General features: G+C 38.2%; 1 protein-coding gene and 1 long non-coding RNA gene across 2 annotated transcripts in view; one reads left to right on the top strand and one right to left on the bottom strand.

Moving 5' to 3' along the window:
- Nucleotides 1-25,710, top strand: part of LOC123284430 (uncharacterized) — a 154,840-nt gene that overhangs the window by 75,468 nt on the left and 53,662 nt on the right. The gene's annotated exons all lie outside the window — the stretch shown is intronic.
- The window catches only part of UMAD1 (UBAP1-MVB12-associated (UMA) domain containing 1), a 210,870-nt gene continuing 190,805 nt past the window's right edge, over nucleotides 5,646-25,710 (bottom strand). Inside the window, exon 4 of the mRNA XM_014854392.3 lies at nucleotides 5,646-7,580. Within this exon, the coding sequence (XP_014709878.3) occupies nucleotides 7,323-7,580 (258 nt within the window). The 3' untranslated portion in view covers nucleotides 5,646-7,322. The remainder of the gene's footprint in view (nucleotides 7,581-25,710) is intronic.

Raw genomic sequence — 25,710 nt, 5'->3', positions numbered from 1 at the left:
ACGAAAATATACTGTATTGTCTAGAATCAGTTCTTACTCATCCTGAGGACATACGTAGTCATTATGGGTAGGGGAAAACACAACCTGAAAAACATGGAGAACACCCAAAACAGACAAGAGGCACAATTTGTAGAGGCCTTGGTAAACTAAGTATTATTTTCAGCTGCATAAACACAGCATGACAATTTGGGGAACTTACTGGGGCCTGAGAAACTACAGATGTTTTGAAATTCTGTTCCTTTACTTTTGGGAAGTCTCATTTATAGATAATTTAATGATTTATTTCATTGGTTTACTCATTTAACAAACCCTGATTGAGGATTTATTAAGTGCTAAGCATAAGTCTGATAGAACATTAACACGAGAGCATAGATCATTAAGGAAAATGGGTTGGTAGCTATACTTTGAAAAAGCATTTTCAATTTACTTATTGTCTTTGTGATAGAAAATACAAAGTAAAACCTATCAAAAATCTTCTTGGCTGGTGGAATATATATAGAGGATACAGTGAAAAAAACATTGTAGGGCACATTAGCTTTAAAAGGTGGAGAAACATAGGCCTAAGGATTCAAGCATTTCTTCTTAGAAGAGATTCAATAAGAAGATGAAATCTGAAGATTCCTCCCTCCTCCATTAAATTCAATTCCTAATTTCAGGCTATGAAGTAGGCAAAACAAGGAGGAAGTGTGTATTTAATTACAGATATACAGACATATATTTTTAAAAATGCTATTGACTATTGGTTCTTCATAGTTCTTAGCAGCAGTGAAATCTTCATTTCTACTGCTGCCCATATCTTTATGGTTAGGAACCTCAAATATCTACCTGAAGTAGAAACTTTTAGATTTGCCTCATAAACAGGAGCTAAGTCTCCTGCAAGGGGAAGAGGAGAGCTTCATGTTATTGTGTAAGCTGGGTTAACTGATGGTTACAGCTGCTATAGTGTGAGATAGAAAACTAAATACAGTCTGTTCCAGGCTCAAAAATATATATTGATAAACGCAAATTCCTGTGCAGATCCAAAACAAGGATGAGTAGGGAGTCTACGGGGAGAGAATGAGTATTTAGGCTTCATCTTAGACCAACTGTCTGTCTGCTTGTCAGCATCTAGTTCTTTTTGGTCCTGAGAAGGCCTATTTAAACGACTAAGCTAACAATGCCACACACAGCATGTGAGTATCCAGCGTACCCTGTAGGTGTAAGAACTCGGCTTTGTTTTGCCCTTGTTCTTGAACAAAAGCTGCTTCTTTGTTAGCCTCCCAAATGTTCCTTGCCATTATGCAGAAATACATTAATTTTGAAACAAAATAAATTATGTACCTCTTGAAAAAAAAAAGAAAAACCATACACATAAACACATTCACACAATGAAACTGACATTACCCTGTTCCTTCTTCCATGTGTCTCAGAGTTATAGCCAACACCTGTGGCCACACGAGGGGCAGACTTGGCAGCTGCAGAACCCAGATGTCAGACACTGGATTGTACATCCCTGGCAGCAGTCCTAAGTGGGAGGCTGTCTCCTTAACTGACCTCTGAAATGGTCTATTGTCTGACCTCCCTCTCTGGCCTGGCTAGCAACTAACAAGCTGTCTGTGGGGCTGGTTCAGAGTTAGCCTTCTGATGCGTTGTTCTGGATGCAATTATCCTTTGCCTTACCTTTGATTGTAAGGAATTTATTTCCTTTGTAGGGGTGAAAATTGGGACTGGGCAAATTCTTGACAAAGAACTATATTCAGGTTTCTTCCAAGGACAAAAGACGCTTTTTGCTTTGATTGATTTTTTATTCCCAACTGAAACTGGATGAGATCAACTTTATGTTTTAGCACACAGTGAGTTTTGGTTAATCAGAAGTAAAAATAAGGTTTCTTGGGCACCTCCCCCCTCCAAAAGAAGACTGAGTTTCCTCATACTGCCTCTTAAAACTACTTCTTCAAGGTTGAAAATGTAACATTTCTTTCTTTAGAAACTTACGGTGCTACAACTTTGTTTTTGCTATTACTAAAAAAGTCTCATCTATTGTAGAGATGAGCACTTTGTATCATGAGTTATCTTGGTTTTTTAAAGAGGAAAATGATTACACTATAACGTGGCCTCTATACGACTTGCGGAAGAATGACACCATGTGTTAAGTGCAACCGTTATGGGAATAAGGGAGGAAAAGGCCAAGTATCTAAGAGGGCTCCATGTACAATGCAACACTCATGCCCTACAGGGAAGGTCTGCTGTACAAACTGCATGTATAGTCCCGGCAAATTAAGGAGAAATACATCTGATATTTATAGCAAGATGAATTCTAAGGAAATTATAGAATATATTATCATATCCAACATCAAATGGTATTCATCTGCACCATGTGGGATGTTCCAAATTTCCTTTATTAACTTTTATAAAAATGTAAATATGTCTCTTGGCCACCACTGATTTAGATTTGGGAAAGAAAAGATTGAATATTCATGAGTCTCAGTATAAATAAGTAAATACTAAATAAGTAAATTAAGAGAGACATATCTCTCATATGCAAGAATTTCAAATAATTTATGTGGCTACTCATCCCTCAAGGAAGTGGAGCTTAATTCCCTACCCCTTGAGTGTGGGCTATGCTTCATGATTTAATTGCAAAGAGTAGAGTATAAAAAAGGGGTCGGAGAGGGCTGGCCCCGTGGCCGAGTGGTTAAGTTCGCGCGCTCCGCTGCAGGCGGCCCAGTGTTTCGTTGGTTCGAATCCTGGGCGCGGACATGGCACTGCTCATCAGACCACGCTGAGGCAGCGTCCCACATGCCACAACTAGAAGAACCCACAACGAAGAATACACAACTATGTACCGGGGGGCGTTGGGGAGAAAAATGAAAAAGTAAAAAAAAATCTTAAAAAAAATAAATAAATAAAAAAAAAGGGGTCGGAGAAGAGTTACTTAGAGCGGATGAACCTAGAGAACACTACCTTGGCCAGGTGATAAAGGTTAGCACCAGCAGTAATGTCATCTTGATAGCATGTACCCTTGATATGAAATGATCTCATCGAAGGGCACTTCACCTTTGCAATCTTCCAAAAACCCATAACGCTAGTCAAACTATGTGAAAACATTAGATGAACTCCAACTGAGGGACACTCTACAAAATATCTGACCAGTACTCCACAAAACTGTTATGTCATCAAAAACAAGAAAAGTCTGAGAAACTGTCATAGCCAAAAGGGACCTAAGGAGACAATGGTGACCGAATGTAATGTGTTCTACTGGCTGGGATGCTGAAAGAGAAAAAGGACATTAGGGGAAAACTGTGAAATCTGAATGGAGGGAGACTTTAGTAAATAGTAATGTAACAATGTTGGCTCCTTAATTGTACCAAGTGCAGTATAGTAATGTAAGATGTTAAGAATAGGGGAAACTGGGTGAGAGGCATCTAAGAACTCTGCACTCTTTTCATAACTTTTCTATAAATCTAAAACTTCTAAAATAAAAAATTTATTTAAATTTTTAAAAAGATGATTAACATATGGCTATACTGACTGTAACAGAGTTGCTATGCATCAATCAATACGTCTCTTTCTTTCTCTTTTCCACCTATACCTATCCAACAAACCAGAGGGCATGAAGAGTCATTTTCCTCACACATACTCTTTCACACACTTTATCTTTCAGGCAATGCAGTATGAATGGAGTCAGACATATTCTGAGAGTTTTAGATTTTCCAATAATATTTAGGTCATGCCCTTAGTAATATGACACAAATGCTCAAAAGATAATGTCCACAACCCATATTTCTCAACAGCTTTAAAAGATGTAACATCCTTCAACCAACTATCCAACACACATATATTTCATGTGAATGTTATAAATGACATGATTAATAAGACAATGTATTCATCTCTGAAAGTAACATATTCTTTGCTAGATTACTGAGGGCAGGTTCACTTATTGATCAATTGTTATCATGAGGAGTAAGGTAAGGTCTGATGTACCACTGTTTTAGAACATGGATGAGGTTATTCTTTGCTACTCCATATCTGTCCCTTAGAATAATAGAAAAAAGGTCTCTGGGAATTTTAGAAGAGATTTCTTTCATAATGTTTTCAATTTATCATTTTACTTTGAGAAAGGGGAAAAAAGTGGTGTCAATGAATGTTCTCTTAAAAAAAAACTTGTGGGTTTCTAGAATTGTTAACAAGAAATGTGCTTTTGTTAACATTTAATGGTATAATTTTAAAAGTTCAGTTAATCAAAATAAAATTAACCATAATAATAAATTGGTCAGAATTGCCTCTCTAATTCTGTTTTTAGGAAAGGATACAAATGCCATTAAAGAAAACTGAGAAGGAGCCAGCCCGGTGGCATAGTGGTTAAGTTGGCACACTCTGCTTCAGCGGCCTGGGGTTGGCAGGTTCAGATCCTGGTTGCAGACCTATGCACCATTCATCAAGCCACGCTGTGGTGGCATCCCACATACAAAAAAATAGAGGAAGATTGGCACAGATGTTAGCTCAGTGACAATCTTCCTCAAGCAAAAAGAAGAAGATCAGCCCTGAGCTAACATCTGTTGCCAATCTTCTTCACACACACAAAAAGAAAGCTGAAAAAGAATACATGCAACTTCCTGAATATATTTTAGGGTTAAGATTCAGTGAAATCACTTAGACATCCTGTACCTACAGTACCTCGCAATGATAACTTAGGTTAAGGAAAGGGATTATGATGCTTGATAGAGAAAAAAGGTGTTTCTTATGGAATTCTTAACTAAGGAATTGCAGAAGAGTCAACCAACATATTTTAGGAATATTTTTCATAATGAGGTATTTAATATGGAAAAAAAATGGGTGGGAGGGATCTACAATAAGTACAGGTAGCTGTGTTTTACATTAGTTCTTTACAAAGTTCAGTTAATACACATTTTGTATTTCATTAGACTATTGTGTGCGTGTTTGTGTGGTTAGTAATGAGAATTATAAGAGCTCCCTTTCCCAGAACACCTATGGTGTGTCAAGTTTTATGCTGCCAGGCATTTGACATATACCATCTAAAACCCAACACAGCCCTACAGGTCACATACAATTACTATTTGACAAGCCAGGGAACTAAGGACACCAGAAGTTAGGGGACTGACTCAAAGTCTCAGTTTGTAAGTGAGGAAGCCATTACGAACTCTTTCGGGCTGCCTTAATGACTGTACACTTTCCCAGCAGAGCATACAGCTTTGTTATAATTTATAGTATAATTATTAACACTGTTAAAGTAAATGCTTATTTATTACTTACTAGGTGACTTAAAGCATTTAACCTTTCTATGCTTCACGTTTCTCTTGGGTAAAATGGAGTTGGCTGGTTGATTTCTAATGTTACTTCCGGTTTTAAAATAGCAACATTGATTTTTATACAGGATAAGAAAATTAAAACAGCCATTTTCATAATATTTTTGTTAAAAATAGGTCATTAACACTGGCCCTTACTAAATTTTGTGATGATAGGGATCTATCCAGAGATGTTCATGTGATACCCCCAAATCTCTCCAGTCCTATTAAGCCAGGATTAGTGATCTTACCATTTTTCAATTTTATTCCTCAAAACTTACCTATAAGAGGAAATTTCATACTTTTCTCTGCACTACACAAACTGTTTGCATGCAGGTATGAATAATGAAAAGAAAACCATTTTTCTGGATCTAAAAATAATCAAAATATCAGTTTATTTTAATTCACACTTATTTAAATATAATAATTTTTTGTTGACAAATTAAAACACTTATATGCATATTTATAACATGTTAGACATAAATATAAATGAAATGTATGAGTATTTTAGAAAAATTTAACACACAAATTGATGAAATGTTTACATTTAGCTTTAAGGTACATTAACACGGATATTGAAAAGGATGTGCTTTTACAAAAACTGCTATAAAACGTTCACATTTGCATTAGTAATAAGTCACATTTCCTAGACTGATGTTCTGTGAAAACTATGTAAAGATCTAATTGACTCATTCACCTCATATGGTGACATTGTTTGTAAGTGAAACATATTTTTGTCAATAGAAATGTTCATTTAACTTTTAAGTAATATATCATTTTTATCAAGACCACGCTACATTTATTAATACAACATGCATAACATTAAAACTTGAATAGTTCAGGTATCTTTATGCACAGTATTTAGTTTTGCTATGGTACTCCATCTTTGAAAAATATACTTAAAATTTGGCACAGGATTAATAAATTGTATTGCTCCTAATCAAAACAAGTGTGATTTAAATTTTCCATGGCATAGTCAGTACTGTATCACAATTTACCTTCCCTTTACAGTTTATTGACCAGTGGCAGTTCTTTTCTCTTTTAGTTGAAATAAATAATGGCTATTCAAGAACTAAAGGCTCTATCTAGTTGTTCTGCCCACACTTTAATTGGAAATGAGTTGATTTCAGTTTTTCTAGAAGTAAAACATTTCCATCTGCATTGTGGCCAACAACTTTCTAAATAAGGGTGTTATCAGCAATAATATTTATCATCGGGTGATTGTTTTTAGGAGGCAGAGAGGTTGAAAGGAAATGCCGATCTCTTCATAAATGGGGAACATAGCAAATGCCAGGTGAGGCAGAAGCAGGGAAAGTTCTTCGGAAAGCTGGTGAGAGAGCGCACTCTGAAGCAGCAACGAGGCAGAAAACAAAGGCAGAACACAGGACTCGCTGAAGGTGGAAAGGACTACCACGGGTTTACAGAAACCGAAATTTATCACTCAAAAGAAACAGCGTCCAGAGCAGTGATGGCATTCTTGTATCAGCAAACTACCACTGCTTTTTAGGAAAAATTTAAAATGGCCACATCAATCTCTCAATCAAGACAGGAGAAGTTAAGCTAACAGGCAAATTTTTTTCTGAATTCATTCATAAACACTGTGGAAGAAGAAAAGGAATAACATTAATCCGAGCTTCCTCCAAACTAGAGAAGAGAATTCACACTCCCTCTGAGCGTAGACTTCAGAGTTGTGGTAACTAAGAAAAATGCCACAGTTCTTTTTCACAGTTCTTCTAAGATACCTCTGAGGTGTTATATTTTGAGAGATCGGTTGACGGAATCAACGCCTTTCATAAAATCTTGATAGCCTAACTTTTATATTTATTATTTGGAGGAAAGGAAGTAGAACTTAAGTTCAGTTTTTATACAAATACACTTTATTCTAAAAAATAGAGCAATGAACATAATATTATTTTCTTTGCTTTATGATCCTTGCTTTTCTGAGGGTTTTTAAACAGCGAAATGGCAAGGAACATCAAACAAGTTAAACAGGCAAACATTTGTTTTAAAGCTGTTAAGGTGCAAACAGACTTACAATTAGGAATCACAGAGCACTGAATTTTCAAGAGTGAAATCATACCAAAACCGTGATAAGTTTTCGCTGACATCATAGGAGAGTAAGTGGTCTGGAAGGTCACTGATGGTGCCCTGCACAGCCAGCACGTGCGGGGCCAAGGTGAAGGGTACGTCGCTCAGAAGCTCAGCCATTAATGAGTTGTTTTCCAGAGTCTGGCCTGCCTTATTTTCCATCTCGGGGCCTGCTACAGTCACACTGGATGAGTTTTCTTTGCCGGTCTAAAAATACATATATATTTAAGTCATTTAGCCCTTAGGGACTTTGAAGTTTAGTAATGGTAAATGTGGCATTATTATATCAAAATGATTGAGAAATGTGGAATACATTAATATTCCCAGATTAGAATGCAACTGTTTACTTTACTTGAGAAATACCTCCACTTAAAATGAAGCCTAAACCCTACTCTTACTCAGATTGACGACCCACGGCCCCCTCAGATACAAACGGGCCTTCTTACTAGTGCCCCAGCCCAGATACTATCTACAAAGCCTGTCTCTGCTTTTCCAAATCTGACATAAGCTTTCAGGCTCTAGAGAATTCCCAGCTTCCCTGTGAAGTCTTATATCAACATAGTCCGAAGTGACCTTGCCCACTTCAGAACAATTATGGGGCAAATTGCCTAGGATATTATTTGGTATTTCTTAAATGTGTCCTTGCTAGTTGCTGTTTCGTATGCACGTCTTCTCCCCAACTAGAATCTAGGGTCCTCGAGGGCAAGCAATCCATTTGACATATCCTTGTATTCTCCACTTTGCACACTTTACTGCTTTACCCTAATATGTATTTGAGAATTTACCACTAATGTGTGCCCTAAGTAGTGAGTGAGTGCCTGACTTTCACTGGAACTAACATGTTACGTAAGTTATTCAGATAAGAAGAATTGATATATCTTGTTCAATTTCTTTAAAATTGGTACATCTTGGATACAGTAGTTTACCAAATAGACATGTACTAGGGTGTTCGTAACAGCACTCTATGCAAGCCCAAAACTGGAGACTACCTAAATATGCATCAATAGCAGACTGGATAATAAACAGAAGTATTTACAGCAATGAGAACAAATGACCTGCCACTACAAGTGGCTGAAACCTACCTCAAACCAGCTTAGGCAAAAATTTACTCCCGCCCTCGACCTGGTCTCGTGCAGAATAAAACCCGGAGTCTTTACAGAGGCCTACAAGGCCCTTCACACTCTGGCCCCCGGTACCTCTCTGCCCTTATCCCCAGCGAGTCTGTCCTGGCTCACTCCTTGCCGGTCCCACTGCCTCCATGCTGCTGCTGGGGCGCCCCCAGCCTGCTTCGACCTTTGCTTTTCATTCCCTCTGCCCAGGAGGTTCTTCTCCCGGATATACACAGGGCTGCTTCCCTCACCTCCTTCCAAGTTTGGCTTTCATGTCACCTTCTACGCGAGGCCTTCCCTGACCGCCTTATTTAAACCGTATCCTGCCCCTCACCTCCTCCACTCCAGCACAGCCTGTCTCCCTCTCCTGCTTTTTTCCTTTCCACAGCCCTTAGGTTATATAATTTATTCTGATTATCACCCCTTGGAAGCTTAAGGAGTTTTTGTCTCTCATGTTCACTGCTGTATCTCAAATGCCCAGATCAGTGTCTAGTGCTCGGTAAATATTTGTCAAATGGATGAAAGCAGACATGACTTTTGCCTAATGGTTATAAATGCTGATAAATTCTTTAAGTCTAGAGGAGAATGATTTTCTGTGTAAAAAGTAACAATTTTGTAAAACTTTTTATTGAGGTGTAAAATACAGAAAAACGGTACACTGTAAGTGTACAGCTTGCTAAATTTTAACCAACTAAACACCTGTGAGCCACCATCACCCAGATCAAGAAACAGAAATGAGCAGCTTCCGCAGCCCTCCTGGTGCCTCCTTCAGTCACGATCAGCCCCCTGCGCCCTCAGTCACCATCCCGACTTCTAACAGCATAGATTAGTTTTACCTATTTTTGTATTTTAAATGAAGATAATCATACATTATGCACTCTTTTGTTTCTGGCTTCTTTCACTCAACATTATATGTATGAGATTCATCCACATTGCTGCATGTGGGATTAAAAAAATTTTTGAAGAACATATTGTCGCAGAGGAGATACATTCTGACTGTCTTACAAGAACCACTTTGGTTGCTGTGCTCACAGCAGACAGCGGGGAGAAGGGTGGCCAGGGAAGGAAGCAGGAAGACCCCTGGGAAGGAGAGGTGATGGTGAGGTGGATTTGGGTTAGGGTTATGATAGTAAAAGTGAGACAAAATGGTTGGATTTGGGGATAGACTTTAAGGATAAAACCAATAGGATTTGCTGATGGAAAGGATGGTGGGGTATGAGAGCAAGAGCAGAGTGAAGAATGAAGCCAAAGTTTTTAGACTGAGCAGTAAGTATGGAGTCTCCACCTCCAGGGATGGAAAAGAGTGTTGGGGAAGCCAGCTTGGACAGGAAGATCAAGAATTCAGTTTTGGACGTTCCAGGTGCCTAAGAGACATCCAAGTGTAGGCAGGGGGATATAATTTGAGTCTGGAGCTGGGTGAGATCTGGTGGAGAAAATCTCCTTAGAGTGTGTTTGAAAGAGGATGGGGGTAGGGGGGGCGGCCCTGTTGCCCAGTGGTTAAGTGCACATGCTCTGCTTCGGCGGCCCAAGGTTTTGCTGGTTTGGATCCCGTGCACGGACATGGCACTGCTCATCAGGCCATGCTGAGGCGGCATCTCACAAAGCACAACTAGAAGGATCTACAACTAGAATATACAACCATGTACTGGGGGCTTTGGGAAGAAGAAGAAAATAAAAAAAATTGGCAGGAGATGTTACCTCAGGCGCCAATCTTTAAAAAAAAAAAAAAAAGAGGATGGGGGAAAGAAAGTGAAGACAAATGAGAACAAACAATTTTTTGTACATATTATGCTGGAAATGGGAAAAGAGATATGGGTGAGTAGCTGGAAAGAGATGTGGGGTCAAGGGAGGTTTCTCTTGATTTTTCTTTTTGTTTTTTAAGTCGGGAGAAATAATGGTAGTTTATATGCTAATGTGAAGAAGCTCTTAAGAAAGGAGAACTTCGTGGAGATTCTCTAGAGAAAGAACTGCTCTCCTCACAAAGCATCCCCCAACATCTAGAACAGAGGCCAGCAGGAAATATTTGTTTAGTGAATGACTTCAAATTAATGAAGTTTCCGAACACATCCCTGCCAAGAGCTGTCTTTAACTTCACTTGAAAATAACACACCAGAGTACTTTCTTAGGACTGCAGCTAGAACAAGTGTAACCACACCCTGTTATGACAAAGCTTATTAGAAAGGCCCATGTATGCAATGGACAGAACCTGCCTCCTGAAACCTGATTGTGACTTAAATACCGAGTGTCCCTGGTCTGACGAGAGCACTGGGATCAGTGAGTACTGATGCCACAATTCCAGCCTCGGTAAAACGCATCACTAGACACAAGTTTCCTCAAGATTACGGATGCACCAGGGCCCTGGTTACCATGGAGCAGCTCGGCAGAGTGTTTAAGAGCTCAGATTCCAGAGCCCGACTGCTTGGGTGCAAATGCAAGGTCTCCTGCTTATATAATAAGCAAATGGCCTTGGGCAAGTTATTTAACTTCTCTGTGCCTCAGTTTCCTTAGCTGTATTATGAAGTCAATAATAGTACCTATGTCATAGGATTGTTATGAGGGTTAGATGAACCAATGTTCCTAAGCAGGAAGAATAATGCTTAGCACATGTTAAAATAAGTGAATAAATAAAAACTTTAGGAATGTCACATCCCACTTGGCTTTAGATAAAGTTGAGGATCCATCGTTTGTTTTTGACATTCACTGGTGGTTCAAATAATCTTACCTTCCCCTCTCCTCTGATATCTTGCCTTCTCTCTTAATCTCATGTGCAAATGTTCCCTAGCTCTGTTAGTCTCATCTCATACTTGAACTTTCTTCTCTTTCTTTCTTGTGCACAGAATGTTCTCCAGCTTCAATAGCCAAATCATCTCCTTTCTTAAACAAAAGCATTCTTGAAATCTCACCTTCTCCACAAAGAGGACCTGTAGCACTTTGCTTCCCAAATACACAACTTCTAAGGTTTAACTCTCTGGCAGCAACATTTATTCCTTTGTTCATGCTTTTATTAATCCTCTTTTCTTTCCTTCACAAATCATTCTTATCTGTCAGAGCGTAATTCCTCAAGGACAAGACTATCTAGGATAATAAAGGAATTGAGTCATGTGGTTTCTGGTTCAAGTTCTCCTGATAAAACTACCATATAATCTGAAGGGGGCTGCTTCATCCACCTGGGCCTCAGTTCTCTGTTCTGTGAAATGAGTGGTGAGGGACAAAAGATGATGATGATGAAGACAACGACTGGCATAGATTGAACACTCACTTTGTGCCAGGCTTCATCTAAACTGTTTAAGTGTTTTCACTCATTTAAGTCTGACAACAGCTCTGTGGGAGGTGTTCTATTATTAGTCCCATGTTAAAAACAAGAGGACACTGAGGCACAGAAAGATTATGGAAGTTGTCCCGGGTCACACAGCTAGTCTGTGGTAAAACTGAGAATCGAACCCAGTGCTCTTTAACGCTCTGCATTCTAAGATCCTGCCCACTTCAGACATGCTTTGGATAGATTGGCTGGCTGAATGAACAAGGGCCTTGAAAATTTAGGGGACAGTATTAGAAAAAAAATGACAGTTACTAACATAGCATATCCTGGCTTAACTTAGAAGGAAAAAAAGATTCTATCTTTTACCTGTAGGAAGAAAAGACTGAGAAAATCATTAAGGTGACAGATCTGAGACTGAAGAAGGGATGGAAAAGCAACCGTGGTTTAAGAGATATTTATCCCTGGGAATGAATCGACCCAGTAGTGTGGATAAACCATGGGGAAAATCCGATGGACAGTGAAACAAGATTGTCTGAGTTGATCATTATCGAAACAGAGCGATAGGAAGGTAATGGGCATGCGCTATAGTGGCCTTTCTACCTTTGTATATGTTTGAAAATTTTCCATAGTAAGAAGTTTCCAAAAATTAAATTAACTTTAAAAATACCATGGACAAAATGTTCCACCAAATGCCTCCTAGAAGGATCTGAATTTCAGCTGTGCTGTACGTATGACTCCAGCATCTATCTCTTAACAGTTGGCTAGAGTGCAACGTTACAGTCTCCAAGGAGGCTGCCTGCCCTCTTGGCAGCAGGGTGAGTGCCATGATGCAGCTGCTGTTGGCATGCTGAGAGCTGGAAGGGGAGGAATTATAAGGCAAAACAAGAGAAAGTCACAAAGAAAATGTGAGTCAAAATTCAAGGACCCCACACCCACCAACCCCGATCAGTAAGTCTCTAGCTTGGCAGCCAGTGGCAGCAGAGGTGGGGGCTGAGCGCTGAAACAGGTGCACGAGTTCCCCTGCAAAAAAGCAGCTCCTCTCTCAGACACAAAGCCTTTCAATTTTTCATTTGCATAATAAAATGGGTCTTTAAAGGGAAGAATGAGTATGTTAACCACAATGGAGCAAAAAGAAAAGAATCAATTAACCTTATGGTTAATAGCCAGATTTTTAAAAATTACTTCAAATATTATATTCATAAAGCATATTCATTATTTTTGTGATTAATCCTGTTCACAGAAATGCTGCTATGATAATGCTCTTGAGTATAAGTTCCTTCATATAATCTAACTTTCATACTTGTTTTCACATTAGCGTTTGCCCTTACATGGTTTAAATATGAATATACCATGTCAGAATGGTTTTTTAAATCTTAGGCAGAAAATAAATTTCCCTATCTTTATCATTACAACAAACGAAGTTAACAATTATGTTGTCGTGTTTGTATAAAAATTATTTCTTGTTCATCAGTTAACCTGTTCAAAAATGGATAGGCCAAGTTTACCTTGGGTTCCTCACATTCCATTATCTTTATTTCAAATAATTCTAAGAGGTTTATAGGCATTATTCCTCCCTTTCTTGCAGAGAGGCTGTAAAGACTCATGAGGTTCAATCTGTAAAATCTTCTCAGAGCTTAGGAAAAAATACACTCCAAGAACACAAGGCACAGAACATTTTTTAGTAAAAGCTTAGAAAAATGAAGTCACTTTCCTAGAGCAACAGAAGGTTAGTGGCATCCTTGTGAACCTCTCTTGAGCGTTTGAAAGCAAGGAAATGCAGGTTTAAGAACAGATAACTACATTTTCCTAGCACAAAAGCCCCAGTAACCACCATGAAATCCATTACGGGGTGCCAACTTTGCAAACCCGCTAACAATTGGAGACTTCATCTTCTTAGCCATACCTGACTAAAGTATGAATGTTTTGTTAATATGAACATCACCTATATTTGGCATCTTTTAAAACCTGCTTTTTTCTGCAACTGGTGCCTCAGATAAGTAGAGACAAAATAGTGTCGTATAAAAGCAAAATATTGAAGCATTAAAATTTAGAAACCAGCCTTAACCAAACAGTAAGAGAACCTATTAAAAGAACATGAAACCAGGTATAAAACACCCATCTAACACATTCAATTTACATGCAAAGAAGGTAGCTATCTCACGCATATTTCTAGGGAACAGAGTTATAGTAAGGAGAGGTAATAGCAAGCTCAGGCTGTCTGTGCCTTTAAATTCTAATGTCTATAAATAAAAGACATGTTCCTTTGAACAATAGCCTGAACAGGCAACACTGTCACTTTATCTCCCCAGATAACTATCCATTCTATTCTGGCTTCAGCTGCTATCCGCTTGCATTACATCAGCATCTTGATGGGGGTGGGGTGGGGGGCAAATCCGAGCCAGAAGCATCAGCGGACAAGAGGTTAGGAGAAGGTGATCCAAGTAATGGCACCGTTAAGGCAGTACTCAACTTCTTATTTTTTTCTAAGAAGCTAGCTGTTAATAAATGTCTGGCTAGCTGATAAAAGCCCAAGGATTGGTCTCTTACACCTACATAAGTCCTAAGCAATAGTCTCCTTTCACTCGGGAGAAATTTTATTGTGAAGGTAGAGACTGTTTCCTATTTTTCTGCATATCCCCACTACCCAGAACAATAGTACCAGAGCACAGAACAAGCGCTCATTAAATATTTTTGAACAGCACTGAATCTGGTCCCATGGTTTCTCAGATACTCTAGGCACCCCACACTTGATTTTTTAAATTGAGGGGTTAAGCCAAAGAAACAAACAAAAGCCCAGAACACTTTACCACTGATACAGATAAACAGGTGGAAGAAAGCTGAATTTACTGAAAACCTATGTGTTCCATGTGACCTGGGCTCCTGGTTCAAGGAAGCTCTATATTTGAATAGAAACTAAGAAGCTACCTTAGAAAATAGATATTTTCTTTACTCCCTTTCCTTTCTGATCTCTGACATCATTTACATTTTGGCTCATGGTTTTTTTTTCGGTATTTCTTCCCTTTTCTCTTTTCCTTTTTCCCTCAGTACTTCCACCTGCTTGTGCTCCCTGCTTCTCCCATCTTTCTTTAAAAAAGAAAAAAAGTTCTCCTGACTTCCTCTTTTCAGAACTCCAGCTAAATGCATACAAGTGAAGAAGGGGAAGTGAGCCTGCTGTCACTTGCTTCTGTCATCTGTTCCATGTATTCTTGGAAAAGTGGCTTGACTAAAGCCGGAAAATCTTCTGTACTAGCCAACTAGATGAGGGGGGATGGGGAGTGGAAAGAGGAAAGAGAAGCATTTTAGGAAAGGAACCGGCAAGAAACAGTGTGTTCAATGTGGGGATCCTGTTTAATGCTGGTTTTGAAAATACAAAAGGCTGTTCCAGTGATTTTTTAAAAAGTTATTTTAAAAGTCAGTTTATAGAAATTCATGATCTTTAACCTTAAGCAGTCCAGACATCTCATATTTTCCCAGCAGGCCTTCCTCCCTCATTCTCTCTGGCACATATTTCATCCTTTCTCTTCTGTCGCCCTGCATCACCACCTTCCTCCCCACTGTCAGCAGGGGGGCTAGCCTCCTACTTAACAGAGAAATAGGAAGCATCAGGTGAGGATCTCCTCTACCTGCTGCACCCAAAAAACTTATCTGCATTTGCACCCATTTGTGCTTCCCTCCTGCCGCAATGAGCAAGTTCCCCTCCTGCTACCCGAAGTTAGTCCCTCCCCTGGTGCTCCGCATCCATCCTGTCCCGACTTTTCAAGGACACAGCTTCATCAATTTAAAGGTGTCTCCTGACTGCTAATCTTTCATATAATCAATTCACCATTTACCGAGAATTCTCCTCCATCTATATCGCCCATTGGCATCTCACCCACTGAGCTCTCACACTGTCTACTTTTTTTCAGAGCCAGGCTGACACCACTGTTGATACTCGCTATCTGCTTCACTCTTCGCCCACTGCAATCTGCCTTCTAGCTCTGCCCCTCTACTACACTGCTTCCTCCAAGGTTACTAATAATCACTCTTTTGCTAAACTCAGATGTTTTGAAGTGCTAATCTTATATGACCTCTTTGTTGCACTTAAGACTGGTGACTCTCTGAGTTTTTATTTTTTGGCTTCTGTGTCACTTACTTTGCCTTCTATTTGTCTATTCTTTTGTCTATTTCTGAAATGATGGTGGTATTCTCCAGGGTCTCATTTCTGTTCCTTTATTTCTCTTAGTCTCAACGCACTTCCCTGGATGAGCTTCTCCACATCCATGGTGCCTACCGCCCTACTCCTCCACTCCCGAAAAGTAGATAAGAATGGAGATATGTGCATGCATCGACACACACACAATGTCGAACCCAGATTTCTTTCTAGAGCTCTTAACCCAGATGTTCAAATCCTATTACGTATTTTCTTTTGGATATTCATTAGGGATTTTAAACTCAACATGTTCTAAACCTAGCTTTATTTCCTTTCCCAACTCTACCACAAACTTAATGCTCTCCTAATATTTGCTGTATCGGTGAAGGTTGCTAAGATGGTTGCCTAATACAGAAACCTGAATTATCTTTGACCTCTCTCACCCTCTCACTTCCTCCATCTAGTAACTGACCGAGTCCTGCTGATTTTGATGTTTCTAATGTCTCCTCAAGTTTATCCATTTCTCTTCAAGTTCGCCATCACTCTCCTAATGCAGGCCGTATGCCCCTACGCAACATTCTCCCTATCACTGGTGATAGCTAAACCATATGTTCTTCCTTGCTTAAAATTCCTTGATGCCTTTGGAGAACAGAACAAACTCCTTATTGTAGCACATAAGGTATGACTGGCCTTGCTTACCCCTCCAATTTCTTTTATTACCATTCCCTCAACTCCATCCACACCAAGCTATTTGCTATTATCCAAACATGCTAGCCTCTCTAGCTCTGAGCCTTGGCTCATTCAATTACTTTTGCCTAAATTAGGATATCTTTCTCTCTTCTTCGACTCTCTTTATCTTGCCTTTAGGATGCACATCAGGACTCTTTTAGAAAGATTTCCCCAAGCAACTCCTCAAACCTGGGTCAAGTGGCTGTCTGTGTATTGCCATAATAGCCTGTGTATGCCTCTCTCACAGCATAGATCATACTGGAAAGAATTCTGTGTCACCCTCCTAAAACTATGGGCAGCTCAAAGCCAGGGACGATAGCTTTCAGCTCCATTTCCCTAGCAATCCCAGCAATGCCTGGCTGATAATAGGTGATCAACACATGTGTACCGAATGACTAAATAATTTAAATTTCTTCATAAATTTTATATTCAAATTTATTCAGAATAAGCTAGGCATTATTATGTTGATCCTAAATTTCTGCATTTTTTTTTTGTTTCCTAACAAGATTTTACCAACTGTTTTTCACATTATCACCAACATGGTGAACTATGGATGGTATTAAATACAGATAGAACTTAAAAGTAGTTTGAGACCCCAGCTACATCTATTTCCTCAAGAATGGGAGGGGTTGCTCTTGACTTGCCAAATGAACAACTTCACAAATATGTCTCCCAATGGAAGTTCAATGAGGTCCTGCTCAAATGTAGATGAAACTGGGAAATATTTTTACCATACACCCACCCTCCTGTCATGGAGAGAGAGGAAGAAGCTAACCTTATCTACTCCAAATTCCCCTTAATCAACTGTCTGTTCAGACTGCTACTACAAACTGCCATAGACTGAGTGGCTTATAAACAACAGTAATTTATTTCTCACGGTTTTGGAGGCTGGCAAGTCCAAGATCAAGGCGCCAGCAAACTCAGTGTCTGGTGAGGGGCTGCTTCCTGGTTTATAGACTGCCTTGTTTTGGCTATAACATCACATGGCAGGCCCAGGATCACTCTGGGGCCTCTTTTTAAGGGCACTAATCCCTTCCATGTGGGCTCCCCTCCATGACCTAACCACCTCCCAAAAGCCCACCTCCAAATACCCTCACAGTGGGGAGTAGGTTTCAACATATGAATTTTGGGGAGACACGTTCCCCTGAGAGCATCAACCTGCCTTTCACAGCTCTTCTCTCCCAGGAACCAGTATTTCTCCATAACTCCATATGTGGTCCAGTCTCAAGGAGCTGCAGTGTAGCCTATGCTTGGGAGCAGGGCTATGGGGGACAGCCCAGAAACAAGGTGCGAGGACTAGGTAAGCACTGGAAGGGGAGGAAAGCCTCCGAGATCAATAGGAGGGTAGGAGAGGGAATGGGTAGATAAATTCTATTTAACTTCTGTCCAGCTCTCTTAAAGAGAAAAGCCTCTTTCTTACTTCTCTGGTTTCCATAAAAAGGGATTTTTCTCTAAGTACCTTGGCCTTCTGCCCCCCCGCTATTCCTCCCCAAGAAGGTAGACTGAGTGACCTGGTTGGTCGATGACAGCCATAGGTCCATGTTTCTAGATGGAAGGAGCTAAACCATCCAAGGTCCTGAGGCCTGGGGAGAGTCTCTTTCTCCTTCTCTCTCTACTTGGACCAAGGGAGACAAATAGCCAGAGTCAGAGTGTCTGCTGTGCTGACTTAAACTTTCCCACAGGTCTAGACACAGGTGACCTTATTGGTCTTATTGGGAGTGTGGAAGTCCTTTTTAGCTACTACACTAAGCTGCCTCCTCCAACCTAGGCTGTATTAGTCAAAAGCGAATCATCTTGTTTCTCTGTTTGCTGGCTCTTTGGTCTTATCGCTCCATTGGCCCAGGATGCAGGTGAGGAAAAGGGATGCCCTTTATTACAACATTAAAACCCAGCCAATTTCTACTTCCCAAAGCAATAACATTTACACCGAAAAACAGAGGCATATTAACCACACCAAAACAAACAAACAAAAACAACAAAGTCATGCAGATATTAAACGACCTGGAAATTAAAAATATAATAAACTAATGGTTTTTAAAACGTACATGCCCTACAGTACTCCATGAAACAACTTACTGGTATGATTTTAATGGTTTCGTAATTAATTTTAATCTGTGGGATCAGAAAAGTTCTAATCAAAATCTTGGAAAAATGACAACATTTGTTTAGCGCTTTACGCAGTTTTCGAAGTGATTTCACATACACTATTTCATTTGAGCCTCACAACCCCCTAAATTTGATAGGGAAACCATTGTTTCTATTCTCACCTTCTGAGGCTTAAAGTTTAGTGACTATCTAAGATCACACCACTAAGAACTGGCAGAGACTTGTACTCTGGGTCTCCTGACTTAGAATCCAGTGCTCCCCTCTGATGTAAAGGCCAACATCAAGGGAAATAATTTTAAAGCTTACTTTTCTGGTTGTATTTTTTTTAAAGGACTTAAGTTTAGCAATTTCCCTATGGACAAGTGTTGTCTGAGGTAGAAGATGAAGGTCCAAAAATGCAGACTATGCCACTATAGAAACAGGGTTTAAAGTTCCGCTTCAACTCAGCATCCTATCTCCAGGTTAGACGTGCCAAGCTCGATACAGTATGTAACAGCTCAGAAAACCACAGCATCTGATCACAGCCGTGGTTACACAACGGCTTAGGCTTTTGTGCATGAATTCTTCAAGCTTATTATGTATACCACAGGTCTGAAGAATTTGATATCCCTTATTAGTCACACTGGATTCTACTTAACTTCCCATTTATATAGCTTTATTGATGTTAAATATCTATTCAACTTATTCAGAATGCAATGCAACACAATCATATTTTTTCCAGATAATTTCAAAGGAAAACAATGAAAAGTGATCTTGCACATCTCCTCAGCACACTGAATATTAATTTCATTCAAATGAATGATTTTCATTTTGTAAAACAATAAAGTACTTCAACCGTCTGTATATACAATAAGAAAGGAAATGGAATACTTTCTATTTTTAAAGCTGGTAAGAAAATATAAATACATTATACTCATTTGTTTTTACATAATTAGATAGACATCACTTATACGATATTGATTAAATGGAAATAAATAGCATAAGATACTAGTGGGAAATACAAAAAGAAAGTAAATCTAAAAATACTAAGTTGTAGCTACATGCTGTTTTTTTTGGCATGTGCTTTGATGGAATGAACATTTGACAAATTCATAACCTAAGTATAATATATATTTTTAAGAACAAATATTTAGATATTATTATAAACAATAAAAATGTAATTATTTCATGTTAAGGTGGTTGTTTGAAGACAGAAAGCTAATCTGTTTTGCTGCTCTTAATTGATACTGAAAAGTTTATATTGTCATTGTTTCCACTATTATTATGCAAAATCATAAATATAGAATTTTCAGTATGTAGTTAGAATTGTCATCTCCAGAGGCAGAATTCAAAGACAATTATCGGTAGGACCTCATGTTCACCCTACATAAAAACATGTTTCTAATCTCAGGAAACAAATAATTCCTTAAGAAATGAGAAAATATTGGATAAGAAAAGCCTTATTTTCTTTGTAATTTGAATTTGATGTGTGGAATAGTCCACACTTAAAAATACCATACTTGGTGAATACACAACTGTACATTTTCATACACAGATGAAAGTGAAAGGAAATGCATCACACCACACTGAGCACAGAAATTATGAAGGTGGGCCAATTAAATTCCACCCAGAGGGCCTATGAGTGATGCTGTGACCCACACTTGCTGCACCTAACCCAGAACTCCACTAGAAAAACACCATTTGGCAAACTGAAGAGGTGGGCAGAAAGCTGTGTCACTCGACCTTGGCTCTCATTTGCAAAAAGGTTGTACTTCAAAATAGAAGATGAGGTTGGAAAAGTAAATACAGCTGTGTTTTCTCCACCCCAGTGTGAGAATGAAGGGGCTGTTCGGAATGGCGAGAGGCAGAGTCTCTTCTTGGTGCGCACTCAGAGCCCAAAAAGAGAGTGCTATGATTTCATTTTATGGCTAACTCAGGATATTTTTTTATTGTGGTAAAATATACACAACATAAAATTTCTCATCCTAACCATTTTTAAGTGTATAGTTCAGTGGCATTAAGTCCATTCACAATGTTGTGCAGCTATCACCACCATCCATCTCTAGAATTTTTTCATCATCCCAATTAGAAACTCTGTACACATTAAACAACTCTATTCCTCCCTTCCCCCAGCCCCTGGTAACCTCTATCTTTATGCTTTCTATCAATTTGCCTGTTCTAGGTACCTCATATCAATGCAATCATACAATGTTTGTCCTTCAGTGTCTGGCTTATTTCACTTGGCATAATGTTTTCAGGGACCATATATGTTGTATCATCTATCAGAATTTCATTCCTTTTTAAGGCTGAATAATAAAATATTCTGTTGTATGTATATAGCATATTTTGTTAATCCATTCATCTGTTGGTAGACATTTGAGTTGTTTCCACCATTTGGCTATTGTAGGACAATATTTTAAAGCTGGAGTAAAATCAACTAGATCGAAAACCTAGGAAATAATTCCAAAGGGATTGTCAGGATTCAATAAGTATAGGAATACAGGATACTTAGGTATGTGGAAGCAAGTTGGCAAAAGCCTGCAGGAAACAAACTATGGTTCCTGCTTATTTTGTGTTATCAATTTGTTTAGGTACAATAAATTTGTACACTTTTATAATCACACATTGCTTGGCTTTAAAAATCATAATTAAAGTAAGGCTTGCCAATTGAATATTTTATGAATTAAAATCTGAGTATAATTGATGGCATTTCAGTCCTGCTTGAAACAGCTCCATAATCTCTCAGACCTTCCATGCACAATGTAACGCTCCACTGTAATTCTTTTGTGTGTAATCGTAAGGGCGCAATTACCTGCTCTTGGGAGAAGTCTACCCAACAAAATAGAGAGTAAACAATGCTAAGAAATGATTAAAAATGAGAAGTCACAATCATATCCAAAAAAATCATGAGAGGAAAATTTAAAATTCACATATCTTAATAAATTTTTAAAATTTTATTTAATTAAAAAATTTAAACGTCTCAATAGAGTAACAAACTTTATGTACATGCCCTTGGAATTGCTCAAAGGAAAAGACACAGTGAGGTTTAAAAATGCTTTCAGATTAACAACAGAAGTTGACTAATGTATAATCAATTCTCAGAGTTACCCTTTTTCAAGATTTCTAAGTTTTTAGGGAGAAGGAAGGTAATCATCAGAATATATACTGTTACTTGTACATCAAGTTGAAAATTAATCTGCAAGACTTAGTAGAAAGAGCACTAAATCCAAGTTCCAATGACTCCTGCCTCTAGCTTATGATGCGACGTTAAGCAAATCATTTAACCTTTCTGTTTTCAATGAACTCCTCTGAAATATGAGATGATTGGACCTGATGATCCAGCTTTAAAGTTCTCTGATTCCAAGTAGACTCAGACTCCAATATTCTGCACTAGTAAAAATTCTTAAGGAAATAACACCAATCAATATAAATAATAACTATAGAAAGAAAGTATCGACTGATGGGTGTATATCCTGAGAAGAAACTCATAGCTCAGAAGGTACTCCAAACGTTATGAAAAGGATTCCTATCTTGGAAGAATACTTAACTTCACACTGCTCTTGATAACAAACAAACAATTAGGAGTCAAATAAAAATACAGAAATGTGCCAATGTTCTAACAAGTTATGGCCTAAAAACCACAGATATAATTATTAAGAACTCAATGTATTTTCTCAGGTCAATGACTCCACAATAGAGATGAAATCCTACACATTTGCTACAAATAAATATAGGAAAATTATTATAATAATAGTATTATGATCAGAGTAACAAATTAAATTAACCATTAAACATTAAAATTATCTTGAATATCAGTGATTGAAAAAAGCAAATTTAGTCATAGGAGCTGAACTCTGGTAAAGATCAGTACTTCGGAGCACTTTCAAGTTGTGGAGTTTCTATTATGAGAAATGTCTCTAGGAAATCTGGACAGTTGTGTTCTTCAAGATTTTTTGTTTTAATTCTATAAATGGCAAGATGACACACAGAATTTTCCTGGAGTTCGTGGCAAAATCTGGTAGAGAAAAGGGGATTAAGAAAGATGTAGGTGTATGAAAGAAAGCAATTCAGTGGAGGGGGGAATGACTGGTTGTCAGAAGTGAAAGCGCAGAATCCATCTGCTAACGGACAGAAACAGAAGGTGGGACGTGACAGCGAAGAGCTTCACAGAGTTCCTTTGTGGCCGCCAGGTGACTTCACCATGGGTTGGCCTGGTTTTCACGATGGCAGAACCAGGGAACAGCAAGGTCTCTCAAAGGGTGGGAGGAAGAAGGAACACTACACTCTCTAGGACCCAGCCGATTGCTTGGTGGTTCTTGGTGAGCTGAGCGCTAGTTTTCAAAGGTCTGATATTTCACCTTAGTTTCTAAGTAGTCCATTTTCCGAACCTAGTACAGATTTTCCTTTAGCCTTCTAGAAATAATTGCTATGGTTTCAACTGCCAAAGTGGCCTAAAAATAAACACCTGTAATTTCCGAAAGGGTTCTTAAATGTATGGAATCTATACTCAGAGTGCAACAGAATGTCTGCTTTCTCTCCCATGCCTTCTTTACACGTGAGTTGATAATGGGAATTCTCTGAAGAAACTAAATAACTTAGGGTCTACTCAAGAGGGTGGAAATAAGGGTTTAGATAATGAGCTCTGATATATACTAATAAGTAAATTATATTAATCATTACTGATTCTAATTTTATTAAATACCTATGTTTGCTACCACAGATATCAGTTCACATTTAATGAGCACTTATTTACCAGTCACTGTTCTAACCTATGTTATCTCATTTAATTTCTCCTGTATAATATAGGTACTATTTTCATCTCTACTTATCAGATGGGGAGTACTGAAACACAGAGAATTCAGTCTAACTCTGGAATTGCACTTTTAGCCACTATTCTATGCTGCCTCTAAATCTGACACAGTCTAAAGAAACTTCACTTCATGCCTAGTAATGTGGTATAATCGTTTCTAAAGAGCAAAAGTATCTTCTTCAGAAAGGGTTGTAGAATACTTTTCTAGTGACACTACTTTCTTTTTATTTCAAAACAAAACAAGCAAACAAAAGCACATGGACTGTGGAAGACACTGATTTTGGGGGGAAAAAAGGGAAAAAACATGAGGTGTCGTATTTTGTGTCATTTTTATATCCAGCTGCACATGCTAATTCTATGTGGATCTTAGAAACCCTGAAATTACAGACTGTTCAGACTATTTTAATCCCTAAAAACACTGTTGTGATGTCTGAATAATATATTTTTTTAAATAACCTTTTTACCTTAGCCAAATATATTCCAGTTAAACTTAAGAACTTCAAGCAACCACATACTGCCCTTTGTTCAATGAAGATGACTTTTCCTGAGACAAGCCCTCTGTGGCCAACCGTCCAGTGACAGGGACCGACTGCATTCAACTGTCCACATTCTCTAGGCTATGGCACTTGGTGAGCAAGGGCAATAAGGTGCCAGGTGACTGGAACCTGGGCTGCAACCTGTTCTCAGAAAACAGAGAGGATACTTTGCCTTTAACAGGCTCAAACACATGATCTGGGTCTACTTAACATGATTCTTGAACCAACTATGCTAAGAGATTATATCACAGGCAAGAAAAGAGAATGAGAACATTTCCGGGTCTCAATATAGTTGCAAACTTCTGGGTGGAGCCTTAAATGTAGGAAAAAAGGGGAAGTACATCATCACTATTTATGCCCAAAGGAGCAGAAATAAAAGTGGTGCTTTCATGCTCAAAGTGTACAGCTGATTTTTAAAAAGCCCGTGAGTGTATTTTATTTCCTATTTATTTAATTGCTTTGAACTAAAACCTAAACAAAAATTGATTAAAGTGATGTAGCTCAAAATAGAAACTTCATGGTGATTGCTTCAGAAGATATAAAAATTATCAGGATCATCAACTAGAAAAAGTAAAGCAAATCACAAGTTTAAAAATAATTTTAAAATTCTGCGTAGACAATCACTGAGAGGAAAACAAAAATATTTTCACTTGCACAAAAATTTACCCAATTGATGCTATTCCTTCAGTTTTCTATTTTGCAACTCAAAAAGCTAATTTGTTTTTGAAAAGATATTTGTACAGACAATATGCTTTTTTGTAGCATGAGCTTTGTACTGTCCCCTAGTATAGTTTACATGAGTTTAAGGAAAATCAATTAACGTAATACAACACATCAATAAATAAAAAATAAAAGCCACATTATCATCTCAATAGTCTCAGAAAAAAAACACTTGAAAAAATTCAATACTCTTTCATGATGAAAATACTCTTAACAAATTAGGAATTGAAGGGAACTTCCTCAACCTGATAAAGGATATCTACAGAAAAACCAAGGTAACATTGGTGAAAGACTAGACACTTTCCCTCTAAGACTGGGAACAAGATAAGGATGTCCACTTTTGCTCCATTTATTCAACATGTTACTAGAGGTTCTAGCCAGGGCAATGAGGTGATCAATCAATCAATAATAAATCAAAAAATAAATAAATAAAAAATAGCATCGATTGGCAACAAAGAAGTAAAGCTATCTCTATGTGAGGATGACATGATCATGTATATAGAAAAATCTAAGAAATACATCAAAATACTATTAGAACTAATAAGTTCAGCAAGCTGCAGGATACAAGATCTATATACAAAAATCAATTGTATTTCTACACACTTGCAATAAATAACCCAAAAATGAAACTAAGAAAATAAGTCCACTTACAATAGCATCAAAAAGAATAAAATATTTAGGAATAAATTTAACAAAAAAGTATAAAACTTATACTCTGAAAATCTAAGTAAATGGAAAAAATCCCATGTTCATGAATCAGAAGATGGTATTAAGATGGCAACACTTTGCAAATTCTTCTATAGAATCAATGCAATCCCTATCAGAATCCCAGGTGATTTCTTTGTAGAAATTGACAAGCTGCTCCTAAAATTCATATGGAATTGCCAGGCACTCAGAATTGTCAAAACAATCTTGAAAAAGATGAACAACATTGGAGGACTCACACGTTCTGATTTCAAA

This window comes from Equus asinus, chromosome 1 (assembly GCF_041296235.1).
Source record: "Equus asinus isolate D_3611 breed Donkey chromosome 1, EquAss-T2T_v2, whole genome shotgun sequence".
Classification (NCBI taxonomy): domain Eukaryota; kingdom Metazoa; phylum Chordata; class Mammalia; order Perissodactyla; family Equidae; genus Equus; species Equus asinus.
Note: the sequence above shows the minus strand (reverse complement) of the source record. Positions and strands in the feature narration are given on the sequence as shown.